At 34.0% G+C, this 15,795-nt stretch overlaps 1 protein-coding gene across 1 annotated transcript in view; it reads left to right on the top strand.

Moving 5' to 3' along the window:
• CFAP47 (cilia and flagella associated protein 47) overlaps positions 1 to 15,795 on the top strand; it is a 261,050-nt gene that overhangs the window by 29,315 nt on the left and 215,940 nt on the right. The window contains exons 22-26 of the mRNA XM_066545467.1: positions 3,711 to 3,861; positions 6,770 to 6,870; positions 7,931 to 8,090; positions 13,082 to 13,274; positions 14,640 to 14,849. Of these exons, the coding sequence (XP_066401564.1) occupies positions 3,711 to 3,861; positions 6,770 to 6,870; positions 7,931 to 8,090; positions 13,082 to 13,274; positions 14,640 to 14,849 (815 nt within the window). The remainder of the gene's footprint in view (positions 1 to 3,710; positions 3,862 to 6,769; positions 6,871 to 7,930; positions 8,091 to 13,081; positions 13,275 to 14,639; positions 14,850 to 15,795) is intronic.

The following is a 15,795-nucleotide window of genomic DNA, read 5'->3' as shown; positions in this document are numbered from 1 at the left end:
ATGATGGCTTTGAACAGCAGTTACATTATTCATTGTGGAAGCTGCTTTTCTGGGATATAAAACAGGGGGGAAGGAAGCTTTCAGTATATCTTAAGGAAAAGCTCATTTAAATTTGTAGGAAGGCTGGGAGCGTCTATTGGATTCAATTGCAAGATATAAACTCTTGGCTTTGCAGTTAGGTTTAAATTTGAATCAGACTGATTTTTTCTAATGTACATTGCATTTTGCCTTCTTCTATCCCTGCTGAATTTGTGTATTAGAGGTACAAATAAAGAAAATTTAAGGTCAACCTTTTCACAAATGCTTCAAGATACTTGAACAATCTGCATGGTATTATGTGATAAATACAAGAGTATTATTATCTTTTACAGATGTTTTAATGTAATTCCAAGTAATAAATTAGCTTATTGATTTATGTGCAATTCTCTTGGAAGTTGTACTGTGAAAGGAAACACTGTAATTTTAGAGAGATGTCACATATTCTTTGTGCTAAACAAGCTATATGATTTCTAAATTAGCAAAATTTTTATTCAACCTTGAGAATACATGCTCTATTAGAATAATAATTAGAGAAATAGATTTTATACTTTCTAAGATATACTATTGCCTGGGAATACTTAGTAAAGATAGAGATGAAGTAACTGCTTTGAAAGTGTTTTTTGAAAATAACAATACTTTTTTTTTCTACTCTCAGATTGCCACCTGACAGCTGTACTCCAGTTTATTTTTGATCCATGAATTTTATGTAAAAACTATTTTACTTGTAATGTTTGATGGGGTGGCTTTTCCCTCTTTTATTTCTTGTCCTATACCAGGTATTTAGGGCCAAGGCAAGAAGCCATTCAGCCATGTTTGCTCCCCAGTTTGGAGCTCAGAGCTACCAAACTGTTCATATCAAACCTATTTCATAAATTCAAATGAGTTTTGGTAGCAGAGATTTCTTAATCTCACAGATTCTTTATGACCAACAGCTTCTATTTATTTATTAATTCTAGTGGAAAAAAAAAATTGAAAGTATTTTAAGATGCCATCTGAATAAAAGTTTCCAAGATTGTTATTTTTATTTGAAGAGCTAACTTCTGGTGGCAGCCTGACCAGCATCCTTTTTCTGGCATTATTTGGAGGTGTTCCATGTGAAACACACAACAAAAAGCTCCTTTGTCTCACCTGTCTTTTTAAAGCTTTTGAATTACTTTGATTCTAAAACTCTGACTTTGTTGATGATTCCTCCTTTCCAACCAATGTGCATAATCAGTGTACATCAGGACAGGAAAAATTTTTCCTATAATGATATTAACAAACAGGAGTGTTTGTGAAAGAACTCCCTCTAGGCTGCTTCCTTCCTGCCCTTCCCATGTTCTCTAGTGTGTGAAGTTAAATGCAGCTTCAGCAAAATATCTCAATAGATAAGTAACTATAAAGTATTCATAAATTATCTAAAAAGCAATGATAAGTCCAGTAATAGTCTAAGGATTTATTTTTTTAAGTATTGTAATTACTTTGTAAAGTATGTAATCTTGCAAAAGAGGGAATTTTCTATTATGGAGTTTGAAAAATGAAAAATTAATCATAAAGAGATTTTTTAATATTTATAGAAAGAAGCCTAATGATTCTACTTGCAAAGGGAAGTCCTAATAACTGAAATGAATTTTTGATTCTGTTTCAGCAATATGTGTATATATTATAATCTGATTTCTACTTACATAGAATTTTTAAAGGATTTTTCATTTGTAATGTAGTTTACATAATGTGCAGTTAATGTATGAATAAAAGATCTATGATTTGTTCTCAATTATATGAATATATTTCTATGAGTTAGGTTGGCCTTGAATTTGTACCATTGTACTTCATAGCAAAAGTAGGTTTTCAGTGAACATCATGATCTTCATGTAGTGAATTGAGTCTTTCACGTATTTGCTTATGTTTGCCGGTTCTTAGAAAATAACCCCTTTGTTGTATAGTAAGAAAAAAACAAATTTTCCTGTTAGTTGGGATGAAAAACAGGTTTTGATTTGCTGCTTTAGGAGTGGGAAAAAGGGATTCCATTTTTTGCTGTCTGGCCTAAACATACCAGCAGTGATGAAGAGCAATTGCTGTGCTAGACTGCACTTCTTTGCACAGCCTGTGCTGTCATGAAATCTATAATAGGCTAAACATTTTAATCTCACCAAACTTAAACAAAATCAGCTTTGTTACAAGAACATATTTTGAAGATGTAACTTGATGAAGTGTTCTCTGTGGGTGACTTGAGATACTAAAAGTAGAAGAGTATATAATTCAAAGCAGGAGATTTTTACTCAATCTTTTTGACATATCTTGAGTTTTAGTTACTAAAAAATATTAAATGTCAATTTTGAAAAGCTAATAGTAATATATTATAAAATCTAATCATTATTATATTTGAAGTATCAATATAAAACAATGGACTGTGGTAATCTTGCTGCAAAACTTGTCCTCATTCAATGCTTTTCTTGTGAGCTGAGCACAAAAAGACAAAACATTTCACAAGGCTCAGCACACACCTCACTCTCCAGAAGTGTGTAATTGTGTGTCACAGACCCTGCTGGAACACCACACACTCCCAGTGCTGTGTGCTTGCTTCTCAGTAAGTGTTACAGATGGATTTGTGCCTCATGCCCTGACTTAGGACACTTTTGGTTTTCTTTCCTATCATTTATATATTTTTCTTGCTACCAGAGATGAGAAAGTGAAGAATGATGCACTATTTTTCTGCAGGTTTTGAAAGCTTTTAAATGATTCATAACATCTTTATATAGCTGGTTTTACTGCTTTTTCTAAGCAACATGAAGATTTTATAGGTTTAATTCCTTTCTAAGATTTCTGTGGCGTTCAAGGTGAAAACAGGATTTGAAGGACTCTAGCAGTGGTTTTAGTGCAGAAGTTTTGGGTTTTTTTTTTTTTCCATTACCTTTATTAAGGTTATCCATACCTTTTATCTGGAGAACATACTATCTTAGTGTGTTGGTCCTTGAAAAGACAGAGCAAGAGGCAAGAAATACCTCTTTGAAAGTGCTTTTTGAAATAAATTTGGCCTTTCTGATGCACAGTCTGTAAAAAAAGAGGGTTCTGTACAAAACACACCATTGCTTAAGTTTGAAACCCCACTTGGGAATGTGATAGCACAGATAAAAATGAGGATAAAAATCACTGGAATTTAGACTCCTAGAATTCAGTAGCATTTCATGACAAAGGTTTTAAGACTTATTTTCTTCCCCAAGGTTTCTCAATTTTAACTGATATTTCACCTTTGATATCAGAGCCCATTTTGTTTATGCTGGGTGTACTGTAATGGTTGACCTTTGCTCTTCAGCCTTTGAGAAAGGCTTCCATAACTGATGGAGCTTTGTTTTCCCTCCTCTTTGCTCACATGAGCTTCTGCATTTGGGCCAGGGCTCCAATCTCTTTTCACTCATGAGGGTGGCAGGAGTGGAACACGACACTGTGACTTAGCAGAAGCCTTGTCTGTAGCTCTGCTGATAAACCTGATACTTCTGGTCATAGAGCTTTTCCTTAATGGGGAAAAAAAAAACAACTGGGCACTGCTTACTCAGAGAGCTGAATCTGAGTTCCAATAAATGAAAATATGCAAAATTGCAATCATTCTGCCAAAACAGCCAACCACTCAGATAGTTCAGGAGGTACCTATGATTTTTTTGGGAAAATGACCACAATATTTTCTTTCCCTTTAGGTGGCAGCATATGACTTCATTCTCCCAATTGCTGTTCCTCGGGCCACGTACCCAACTCCAGCTCTTTCGGTGCCTCTGAAGCGCGGTGCCCCCGCGCCTCTGCCGCCCCCGGAGACCCCAGCTCTGCCCATCTGTAGAGTCAGAGCTAACGGTGGGTGAAGCAGGCCTTGAAACACCTGCTGGATACACAGATTTGGAGTGATGTTTTTGCTTTGCAGAGAATGGCTACTTAATTGGAATTTGTATAACTGGTACATTTCTTGGAAACTTGCAGAATTTTTAAGTTTTGATACGTGTTTTTAAATATGCTTGAAGGTGAAATTTTATACCTAATCATGATGTGGAGAAAATATTTTTTTGTATTTGCCTTATATAAAAATAGTTTACCAAAGCTCTTTTTTGTGTCTATCCATTTATTAATATTTCTAGACTACATCATGCAAATCCCAGTGATTACAGCAGTTCCTCTGAAAAGTGTAGAAAAGTAGAATGTCAGTCATACTCTTTTGTGGAATTCTCCTGTCAAAACTAGGATCTCTAGCTGTATTTAAAACTCCTTTAAAATGCCTCTGAATGGCCCTCATCCCATCTGGCTTGTCAGAGGTTGTTAATAGCCAAAGTTACAGGCCATTTGCCTGCAGCAAAGAAATTGATATCTTATATAATTCTTGTCTGCTTTTCTTAGAAATAATTTGTGGTTCTCTTTAGTCTCCTGTCTTATTCTTACTGTCATGTAGATCTATAAACTGTGAATATTTGAATACAATGGCTCTCCTAATCTCAGTTTTTAATTTATAACCATTTTTTATTTGAGGTGGGAGTGAAGTACAGAGTGTCTTCCTACAATGATGTTTGTGTAATGTTTAAACCTCTTGGAAGCATTTAAGAAGGCCTGGCCAATTAAATATGTAAAGTGGGGTAAAAGCAACTCACATTTATTAGGATTTGTCTATATTTGATTTTTTCCCCTTTGTTTTTCTCTTAAGTCTTTTGAGATCTTTTAAAATATCAAAGAAATCTGAGAGACCTTCTTTAGACATTGTCATGAAGGTAAATTCATATTAAATGTTTCTAAAATACATGTAATTAGAGAACATATAGAATAAAGGTGAATGTACATATGTGTATGAGATTATTAGGAAAAATATCACTAAGTGAAAATATGAATCCAAGTCACAAATTCATAGTGCAGAAATTATTTAAGTGATGTGAAGAGAAAATAAAATGTTTATTTCCTTTTCCCTTTCTTTGTGAAATAGATGCAATCCATAAATCTCATGGATAATTGACAACCTTAGACAAATTTTATCACAAATTTATATTTCTGCTACGTAGAATTTCTTCACAGTACGTGTATTAGCCAAGTAACATAATAGAAAAGTGAATATATAATACTTTCAAGTCTAAGAAATAGTTGAAAAAATGAAGTGTAGCTTCTATTAAAATTTGAGTATTGAAATTAAATTCTTACTGGGAATCTTAATGGTCTGGAAGGAGGCAGAGAAGTCTAAATAAGTTTCATGACCATTCAGTATTTCAGATAATCATATGAGTGCAGGCAAATAGCCAGATTATTTTTACTGTTAGAAAAAGAACTTGATGATCTGATTACATTCTGACAACTTAAAAATTATGTCTGTTATTAAATAATTTCAGATTATTACATTAAAAGCTAAACACTGAATAAGATGTATCTTGAAACTTCTAAGCTTTGATTTGGCAAATATGCCTAATTCTCACTGCTAGATGCTTTATGGCACATTAGTTTTGTGCTTTTACAATTTTTATTTTCCTGGAATAGTAGTTGTGCTTGACTGGGATTCAGACTGCAGAGTACAGTGTGGTTAAATCATTATCTTATGTTTGCTGTTTATACTCAGGGTTGTTCACTCTGAGGAAAGAATCACCCTGATCTTGGGATAGTCAGCCTTGTCTTTTAACTTCAGTGTAGTCCATATGTTTTCAATCCATCAGGAATCTGGTTTTTGATTTTTTTTTTTTTTAAACAAAGTTTGTAAACTGTTTCAGCACTTGGGATGGAAAGCAGGTCTCTTACTTAAATACTTATAGGAATTTTCCCTCCTAAAGTGTTTATGTGTATGTAAAAAAGAACTGAAAGGGAAAAATCTCAAACAAACTGGGACAGAAGACTCAACTGGAAAAGACACAAAAGCCTGGTACAAAGGAGAAGTTTGTACTATCAATGTAATGGCCTCATGGGAGCTGACATATATTTTAATAGTCCAAGTCACAGTTTTTTTGGTTGGGTAGATCATCTCCCTTCCCTGTCAGAGCTTCAGCTGTGCTGTGTTCTCCTGGCACAAGCAGTTTGTGAGAGAGCTGAGGACTTGGTGAGTGACACAGTTGTGTGTTGGTGGAAGGTTCCAGCAGATCCTGTTCCTACTTTGAAACAATATTACTTTATAGAGTTTATGTGCCTATGATTTAGAGAAATACAGATAATATTGTTGTTTACATAATGTGATATATGCAATTAGGAAATTTCTTGGGTTTCTTAGAGGGAGAAGAGAATTGATCAACACTGGGAATGGAGCAGACATACAGATTTTAATAAAGGATTCTCTGTGCTTGCTGGGTTCATTTCCAGCGCTGTTTCCAACAAGTAAGATGAGGCTGTGGGAGCACATACCTCTGTTTTTATAAATTCTCACTTCAAAAATTCATATGTTGTGATGATTTTTTGTTAAAGCTCTATGAAATTAGGAGAAATGCTGTTTTATATAAAATCTTCCAAGTCTTGTCTGATGGTTACTATCAGAAATGTAAGTGCATACATCTGCAGAAGCAAGATCATGTGGCTCTTGTGAGGTGAAGAGGTGCTATAACTCTGGTAGATATAAAATTTAAATAACTTTAATGTTACTAGAGAGTCATAATAAGTTAAATTACAGTAATCACGTATATAGTATAGGAGCATCAAAAAGAGGAGAAACATTTTCCCTAAACATGTACAGAAACAATGATTTTATGAAGGTACTTTGAGAAAATATTTGTCAAATAATGCTGTGTAAACACTTTAAATTGTTTTTTTCTAATAGGACATCAACCACTTGTGGAGTTCTCCTCAATGGAATTTAAATTTGAAGAACACTCGAGTGACATGCGTTCTAGTACTGCTGATAGGAGTATGAGTTCTCAGGTAATGACATTGTCATTGTCATTTTGTTCAGTTTTTGATTTCTTGTTTGTCTTTTAATCACTATAAATTTTTTCCAAAATTTAAAATTGGGCTTGTACTAACTCTGACAACATGAAAACTTGGGCACTATGAGAAATTGACCATGAATTGTGTAAGAAATAGATATGAATAGAATAATTCTGAAGGATTTCTGCAGCTGCCTATACCAGTAAATGAGACAGTGATGGGGCCAGGATGCAACTGATTTGTGCCATGATGGGCCAAACAGTGAAACTGCTGTCCCAGTGCCTTGTATGGTAGGGACTGTGCCAACTGACACTCTCCCAAAAAATTCCTTGTCATGACTTAGGGCTTAATAGGGGGAAAAGGACACTAAATTTAATATTTGCAACACAGATAATTATTTATGAATGCAAAATATAACACAATTATTTAATAATTATTAATTATTAAATAATTTATTTATTTAATATAACATAACTTGAAATGCTTTTTCAAATGCATTCAGGAATCAATGATAGTACAAAATCAAAGCATTTTTGCAGCTAGGCATGTTTCAAAAGCTGAGAGAGTAGCTCTGAGATAAAGGAATTTAATTTTATTTTTTTGTTTCCACTGTCATCTTACTGAATTGAAAGAATGGGTTTTGAAAATCTATTCTGAACTTCTTCCATTTTCAACATCTCCACCTGTAAGTCTAGATGTGAGCCATGTGTTTAGTGCTCACTGTGATTCATTTTATCAGGTATAAGTCCTTGTTCTGTTTGTCTCAGCACTCCCACTGTGATGCTTGATCTATTTACTTCACTTAAATGAAGTTTTTCCATTCTGGAAAGAAAGTATTCTCTTAGTGAATGTGGTGAATGACTGGAAAGCATCTATTCTGTGTAGATAGGCATGCTCACCTTTGCACCCCACAGATATAATAAACTGAATTCTTCTTGCTTTCCCTCTGGTGTGTCTGCACAAAGAATGCTTAGGAGAAAGCAATGTGAAAAGTAGCACAGTTTTTGCTGCTTTCTCTCTTTCAACATCACTCCTTTTCTGAAAATATTTACAGAACCTTGTCCTGAAGTGCCTCGCAAGAGAGGATGTAATATGGAAATTTAATTTTGATGATGTAGACAAAAATATAGAAGATGGTATTTTCAGATTTAGTCAGAAGCATGGACGTCTTCATAGGAAGCAAGAAGTCAGTATTGCTGTGTCCTTCTGGCCTCGTAAGTAATTCTATGAATTCTTCTATAGATTGGCCATTTGCATAGGGATGTTTAAATAGGATTTTATGATGAATCAATACCAGTACTTATTTTGATCAACTGAAGATTTTTTTTGGTTCTGAGAAAATAAGACAGCTGCAGACCTAACCAAAAGAGTGGAATCACTGTCTTTGAAATTGCATTATTTGAAAAGTCTGTTTTGCACATAGAAAGCATCAGGTTTTTCTTACATAAAGCATCAAGGACTGGGATAGGTGTATCATTTTCAGTGCTGCTACTTCAAGTGCATTTAGGTTGGCTGACTTAGATAGTAAAGCTTTCCAAGGTACTTGGAATGCCTTTAAACTTTACTCTAAATAGCCATAATTTAGATAAGAATAGAAATTTCCTGCTTCAGTAAGATTTAAAATCACTTGTCTGTGGTATTTTTTGGAGTAGACTGGTCAGGTGACCAGTCCCTAAGAAATAATATGTAAAATAGATTTCTAACAAAACTTGGAAGAATAAGGGAAGATAATAATCAACCACATAACTTCAGAAAAGGAATAGAAGAATAGGAAAATTAAGATTCTACTTTTTCCCAACCAAGGGTTTAAAGTAGACAGTGATATACAAGATTCATAAGGGGTAGCACTGTACTTGAGCTGTTAAATCCCACCAGCTAATGCAGCTGATGCCCACAGAACTCCGTCCTCTTGGCAGTTTCAGTGCAGTACTTTTGGGGTTGCAGCATTGTCAAGGGGAGGAAAAGTTGTTGTGTCAGTTGGTTCTGATGCTGAGTCAGCAAGTGAGCATCCCTGTCCTAAAGAAAGATGTTGCTGTTATCCTTCATCATAGCACTGAAATCTCTAACCTCAATTAAGCACTGGAAACAATTTAATATAAATAAAGAAAAATAGCTCTTGCCATGACTCTATGAGAAATTGAGAAGACTGCATTAAGTATGGTTCTGTAAGTGTTGTGAATATGCAAGAGCAGTGTTTAATTGCACGTGTCGCTTGGAGTTGCTTGTTGCAGACTGTGAAGCAGAGAACAGCATAAAAATAAAAGCCAATATTTTGAATTACTGGATAAATTGTGTAAATGCAGATGTGTATATATATAAATATGACTGATAAATTACTGTAATTTGAAGATATCTCTATTTTTGCTGTGTTCCCATATCTTTTGTTTACAGAAAGTCATAAATAACTGTAAAGATAAATGACCCTTAATTCAATGTTCTGAGTATTTTCCTATGATTTATATCCTATTTATGCTGTACCTTCAGTGCATATCATTACTGTCTTGTAAGAGAGCATTAGATACATCAAAACCCACACAGGAGACCTGGTTAATGACCATGGGCTGCTAATCACTTTCATAGGCTTGTGCTGTAAAGTTGTAGTATGTGGGGGGGGGTGAACAAACTGTAAAATGAACTTTGAGTATGCATTAGGGTAATTTATTTAAATATGCTGCAGCAGTTATGATAGAGTACAAAATGCTATAATAAACTGCAATGTTTAATTAAATGAAAGAGGTTAAGTTGGTGGTAAAATCCTGCTACCTGTTAAGAAAATATTCTAAAAACAGAGATTTTCAAGAATTGAAGACTTATTCATATGATCCTCTTCTGCTGTTTTATAGTATAATGCATTAACAGTGTAAAAAAATTTTTCACTATATCTAATTTTGATATGAAAAAACTTATCTGCAGCAAAGGAAGTTACAAGGAATTTGTGCTCTTGGGTTCCCTTACTGGGAGTTCAGAGGTGCTGGAAGATGTGATGATTGTGTAATGGGCACAAATGACAACTTTCATACTTTGATTGTGTGGTCTTTTGTTTTTTAATTTTTTTTCTGCAACAGCAAGATATTAAATAGCTGTGACCTTTAACAAATTCTGCGAAGAAACTGTTATTTTACTTTTGAGTTTTTCTTTTCTTTAATTTTATTTTTTTTGTAGGATACCTGTAAGTTCTAGCTCTCTGTGGCTTTTCTGCTTTGAAGTCTGTATTTCACTGTATGCAAATTGTTCAGTGGTACCTATGAATGTTGAAGGGACATAAATCCAATAACACCTGAATTATCATAAGGTCCAAGGCTACTAAACTAAAAATTTGCTTTTGGGGGACAAATGTAGGAACTGCATAACCATATAATACAAACTTAAGAGGGTGAGAAGAGCAGAGGATGTTTTTCCTTTCTTCTCATAGACTCTGAAAATATAGAGTTTAATATTCCTGGAGAAGAGAAAATATTTCCCATATAATTCTACAGATTTTGTTAGCCCTTGGCAGATTTAGATTGACAAATTTTTAAGTACCATCAAATATCCCTAAGGAAAATGTTCACATCTGCTGGACTAGAAATTAATGGTGGTATCTCAGAATGGTAGCAGCAGCCCAGGCTTTGACAGCAGTCATAAAAGGTGTGAGGAGTAGAATAAATTCTTGACTTCAGCTGTCAGTTCAGGACATAATCCTCATTAATTTCTGTGTAATTTATTTAACATGAAATATCCTGAAATCATTGGTCCTAGACATTCCAAACTAATGAACAAATCTTCTTAATAAATAACAGAATGTATGTGTTTTTGCCCTTGTGTCTGTTCAAAATGATTGTGGTATTGCATTGTTTTGGTGTTTCTGACATAAGCAATAATTTATTTTTTATATATTATATAATATAAATAATATATCATATATAATATTATATATATTTATAATTTATATTGCAATTATATGAAATTATATTATATGAAATTATATTATATGAAATTATATGATATTATATTATATTATATTATAATTATATATTATATTATATTATATTATATTATATTATATTATATTATATTATATTATATTATATTATATTATGAAATTATATATAATTTCATATCATATTATTTTATATTTATTGGTTTACATTCTATGCTGAATTTTGGTGTTAGTAAATATGTGGATCCACACACAGAATGATCAGTGATGAAGGATAGGCACTGTCTGTTCTGCTCTTTGGGTCAGACAGGGATTCTCTGGCATGGAAAGTATAGATGGAAAGTTTGTATGAGAAAAGCTAAACACTACAATTGCCTAACTTTGAAACTGTGGTTAATACAAATATTTAAAAATGTGAGTTAGTGAAAATTGCACGTTCTTTGGTACTGACATATGCTCCTGTACTTTTCTTCCTTCATTATGTTCCATCCCTATGGTATTTGTTGGTTATGTCCTTTCACTTCACCTTGTCATACTTGTGTATAAAAAAAAGACACCAGAAATATGGTTTAGTTACAGCCCAGCTGTAGCCCAGCTGTGGTACATGGGAGGAACTTGTACAGAACATTCTTTCTTACAAGCTTGTAAGAAATACCCTGTTTGGCTCTTCATCCATCTCCATGACTTTTTTTCTGATGCTTTCTCACCTTTCCTTCATGAAAGGGCAAAGTGCCAGAGGAAGATGTGTTCCTGTTGTATCAAAACTTAGAGGCAGAACCTTTTTAGCCTTCTCAGCACTATTGTCTCCTAAAGCTGATTGACATTTAACACAGAATTAGTCAGATGTTGCAAACAGGGGCAGCAGATTCCCCTTAGAGCTGGTTTTTAGTTTGCATTTTCATGTTTGCTGGTTTGAAATGAAGGGATCCACAGGTCATGTTCTGGTGACATAACAGCACCCGTGATGCTCTTCTCTTGTCACCTCCATTAGGAAATTAGCTCTTACAGGAAGGGAAAAAGACAAAGTATTTTGAAGACACTAGATTTTCTTCTTTCTGTATGTAAACAGTGACAGCTCTTTCTCAGGCCATGGAAGTAATGATCTGAGATAATCTCAGAAGATCCTGTTGTGTATTTTGTTCTGTGACATGTATATGATCATGCAGACACATAAAATACAAAATTTCTTTTTGCTATCTTAATAATTAGGTGAAGGTGTTTCCATACTGATCTAATGGAGAGGAATCAAAGGAAAAGGTGTTTTTTCTCAAAAATATAAAGATGAAACTTTTTGGGTTGTTTTACAACGCATTTTGCAGATTTATTTCTAAATCCAGGAGTTTTTCATTAGTTTGCCCTCAAAATTGCTGATTTTGCTAGCTCTTCAGCAGGAGAGAATGACAGGGGGTTGGGTAAATGGCACTGCATGCTTCAGAATGTCACTTTCATAGTTTAACAGCTGTGGAAGGAAGTACTTTGTTCCTGTATCAGTGAAAAAAAAAAAGAGTTTTTCCATCCTAGAGAGAACTGCCTTGCAGCAGGGAGCAAGGTGCCTGAGAAGGGGCAGAACACAAGGAAATCTTTATCCCTGATGTTGGCATGCCCAGCTGTGCTGTAGAGAGCACGTGGAGAAGAATATTTGGCCATCCCTTCCCTTTTTTTTTGGTGGACTTGGCAATATTAGGGTTGCACTTGGATTTGATGATCTTTAAGATTCTCTCCAAGCTAAATGATTCTGCGAAATGGGAAATGCTCTGAGTGCAGGGTGGAACCTCCTGCTGGCTTGTGTGAGGCTGCTTGGCCACTCTGTAGGTTTTGGAGGCAACTTTGAAGTGGTGTAATTGCACTCTTAAAAGGTACCAACTTTTCCTTGTCTTGGCAGTCAGATGATTCCAATAGTTACTCCTTTATAAAATAACCATTCACTGTGTCAATTAGTGTAATTCAAAGTATGACTGCAATTCTTAAAATTCTGCTGTTGTATTGGTATTATATATAATGGGATATTAAAGCAATAAACTCATATATTGAAGTTAGAAAAATTCTGACAAGTTCAAAAAATGTGAATTTCTGGTTTGCTAAAGGCAAGTGTTCTGAGCTTTCTTAATAAATACTCTTCTCATACAATATTTATGTTATGTTAAACTCCATTTTGAGAAAGAAAGCAGTACTATATTAAAAAAAATTAATAGCAAACAAAAATTCCAACCCCAAATCTCTTACTATAGCTCCTTTACATTCCTGTATTTGTGGTAATATATATATATTTTTGAACCTTTTCAACAGCTTGTCCTGGGACATATACATCTGAAATAACCTTGCATCTAAATAATAATCCAGCACGATACATACTAACATTGTCTGGCACACTGAGGTCACCAAAAATGGATTTTCATCCCCCCTTTTTAATGCTGATGCCAGTTCCTCTGGGTGTGGAAACTGAAGCAGTCGTCACCATCATTCCACAGGATTTTTTAAGGTAAAAATCTCAAATTATATTTATTACAGAAATCCTGAATAATTCTTTGTTTCATTCATTTCTGAAAAAGTGAATTAATATTTGTTTGTGAATGTTAGTATTAATTTTATGCTCAGCAGAAGAATGTGTATATTTAAGAGAAAATAAATGTAATTTTTATTGTTGAATATTCAACAATAAGCAACAAGCCCACATTTTTTCCTCAAAAATACCTGCTTCATGAAGTGTCTAAATTCTGATATCTTCACTCAATCAATTTATATCAGAAATAGAAAATTACTACAGATAGCAAAAAAATTCAAAGAGACTTACCAGGATTTTTTGTTTGCTTTAGCCAGATACTAAGGTTTTAAATCTTATTTCGAATTTTTCACATTGTGGTAACATGAAATCTTTCTGTCATTTTATTTTTTCTACTCAATTGCTTTGAAGTTTAGCTAATTGAACAGTTGATGGGGTTGTAGTTCTTGGTGGTTTTTTCTTCCTTCTTTCCATGTGAGGTTTTATTGAAAAGGACAGCAGAAATGTTTTAATCCTGACACTTGTTTCAATAAGAAATCTATATATTTTTTCTTTGTCTGTGGATCACTCACTTCATCCTGGTACTTGAATTTAAAAGAGAGACGTTTTGTAATTTTCTTATAATGTAATATAACTTAACATTGCAACTATTCAAGTTTTTAAGATTTGCTTTGCTGTTTGTATTTAGTAAAGAATAGTAATATTTGTTTGCTATGTTTGTGAAGGTATCATTTAATACTAGAACTACAGCAAAAATTCCACTTTGTTGTAAATTAATTAAATTACCTTCAAATTATTATTGTCTTGTCTGAGTTGTGCTGATTTATCAAGTGATTTGTTTGTTGTCAGTAGCTCGGTGGTTGGAACTGAAAGGATTCCACATGGGTCTGGACTGACTGCTGTTCTTATTTCAGAGCTGAAACCTGGAATTACATAACTACATACTGAAGTATCTTCAGCATCTTCACAAATTTACCCTTAATATTTCTATTTTATAACTTTATAACTTAATTGTGCAATAGTGCAGTTTAGTGAACACTAGTGAAAGCTTTAAGTTTCAGAAAACTCTTTATGCCTTTTGTAGCACAGTTAAGTAGAAATTTCATTTGGATGTTCAGATATTGTGGGGCAGCATAAAATATTCAGATACATACAAAGAAAACAAACTAGCATCTAAACGATGGAAGAATTTTATTTTTTGAATTAGTTCCATTTGCACTTAAGAACTCAAGTTGTTATTCTGTATTCAACTGTGAAATAGTTTTGTGAATGTGAGAATCTATGAATTAACTTGATTACTGCAATCCTTTGACCACAAACACCTACTATTTATGTTTAACACAGGAACTCACAAATTAGAGTTAAACTTCCTGAGCTTGAACTTGCAGATGGTACCAGGACTTGCCCTTTTTCTGTGGAGTTCCCAGAGGGAAAAAATATTGTTCTTTCATCAGATGGCACAAGTAATGAACTGACCTGCCTTATCAGCTTCAGCTCGTCCAAGCCATTGTCATTCTTAGGGGAGATGTTATTCATCGACCAAGAAGAAAACAGGTAATGTGTGCAATTCAGATTCACCTGGGGGAAGGTTCCAGACTGACCAAGGGTGATATAAGGCACAGAACTCACAAGATTTGGGTCAAGGAACACAAGAATCTATGATTATCGCTGCTTTTAATGAAGGAATGGGACCACAGTTGGGCTAAGAATGATTTATTGCTCAGATAAAGATCAGTCTCAGAGGCTTTGAGATTTCAGAGGAGCAAGCACTCAGCCATAGCTCAAAGTACTCACAAGTGCTTCATTCTAAGACAATATAGAACTTTCCAATCCAATGGACAGTTGCCACAAAGTTTATTTTGCTTTTCTAACCTATCACCTTTACTTAATTCTGCTGCACCGAAGATACTTTTATCCAATGGGCTGCTAATACACATTCACAAATATGCTTCACAAACTCTGAGCTTACTCTATACAATTACACCCCTACATTATAAACCCTTCACCATCTTATTAATACAGTTTTTTACTTACTTAAGGCATACTCTTACTTACAACTGTAGAAACATAAGTTTATGATTTTTCTACTTATGGTCTGTGTACTTTATTTTTACATCAATCCAAGCTTCTTCCAAGGCTGCAGATCAAACCCTTCAGTCTCTATGGAAGTTTCTATCTTTCTGTTTTCCACAAGAATCCTCTGAAAAAAATGAAAATGAAAGATAGATATTTATTTCTTTTTTTCAACTGAATTACATTCAAGACTAAAAAATTCAGCTTAGGTCTCTTAGGTAAAATCCATCTAAGTGTCCATCTTAAGGTCTTGTTTCAAGATCTCATTCGTATCTACTGGTAACTCATCTGTTGTTCAACTCTGCCAGGGGTGGGATGAGAGGGTGAATGCAAGATTAAGAAAGATGGGCATTGTTTCTATTAAAGTCCTGTATTTAGTATTTTCACTAAAGCAACTATTTTGAGAGATAAATAATTCCATCCTGCA

Source organism: Molothrus aeneus, chromosome 2 (genome assembly GCF_037042795.1).
Source record: "Molothrus aeneus isolate 106 chromosome 2, BPBGC_Maene_1.0, whole genome shotgun sequence".
Classification (NCBI taxonomy): domain Eukaryota; kingdom Metazoa; phylum Chordata; class Aves; order Passeriformes; family Icteridae; genus Molothrus; species Molothrus aeneus.
This window is presented reverse-complemented; position numbering and strand designations above follow the sequence as displayed.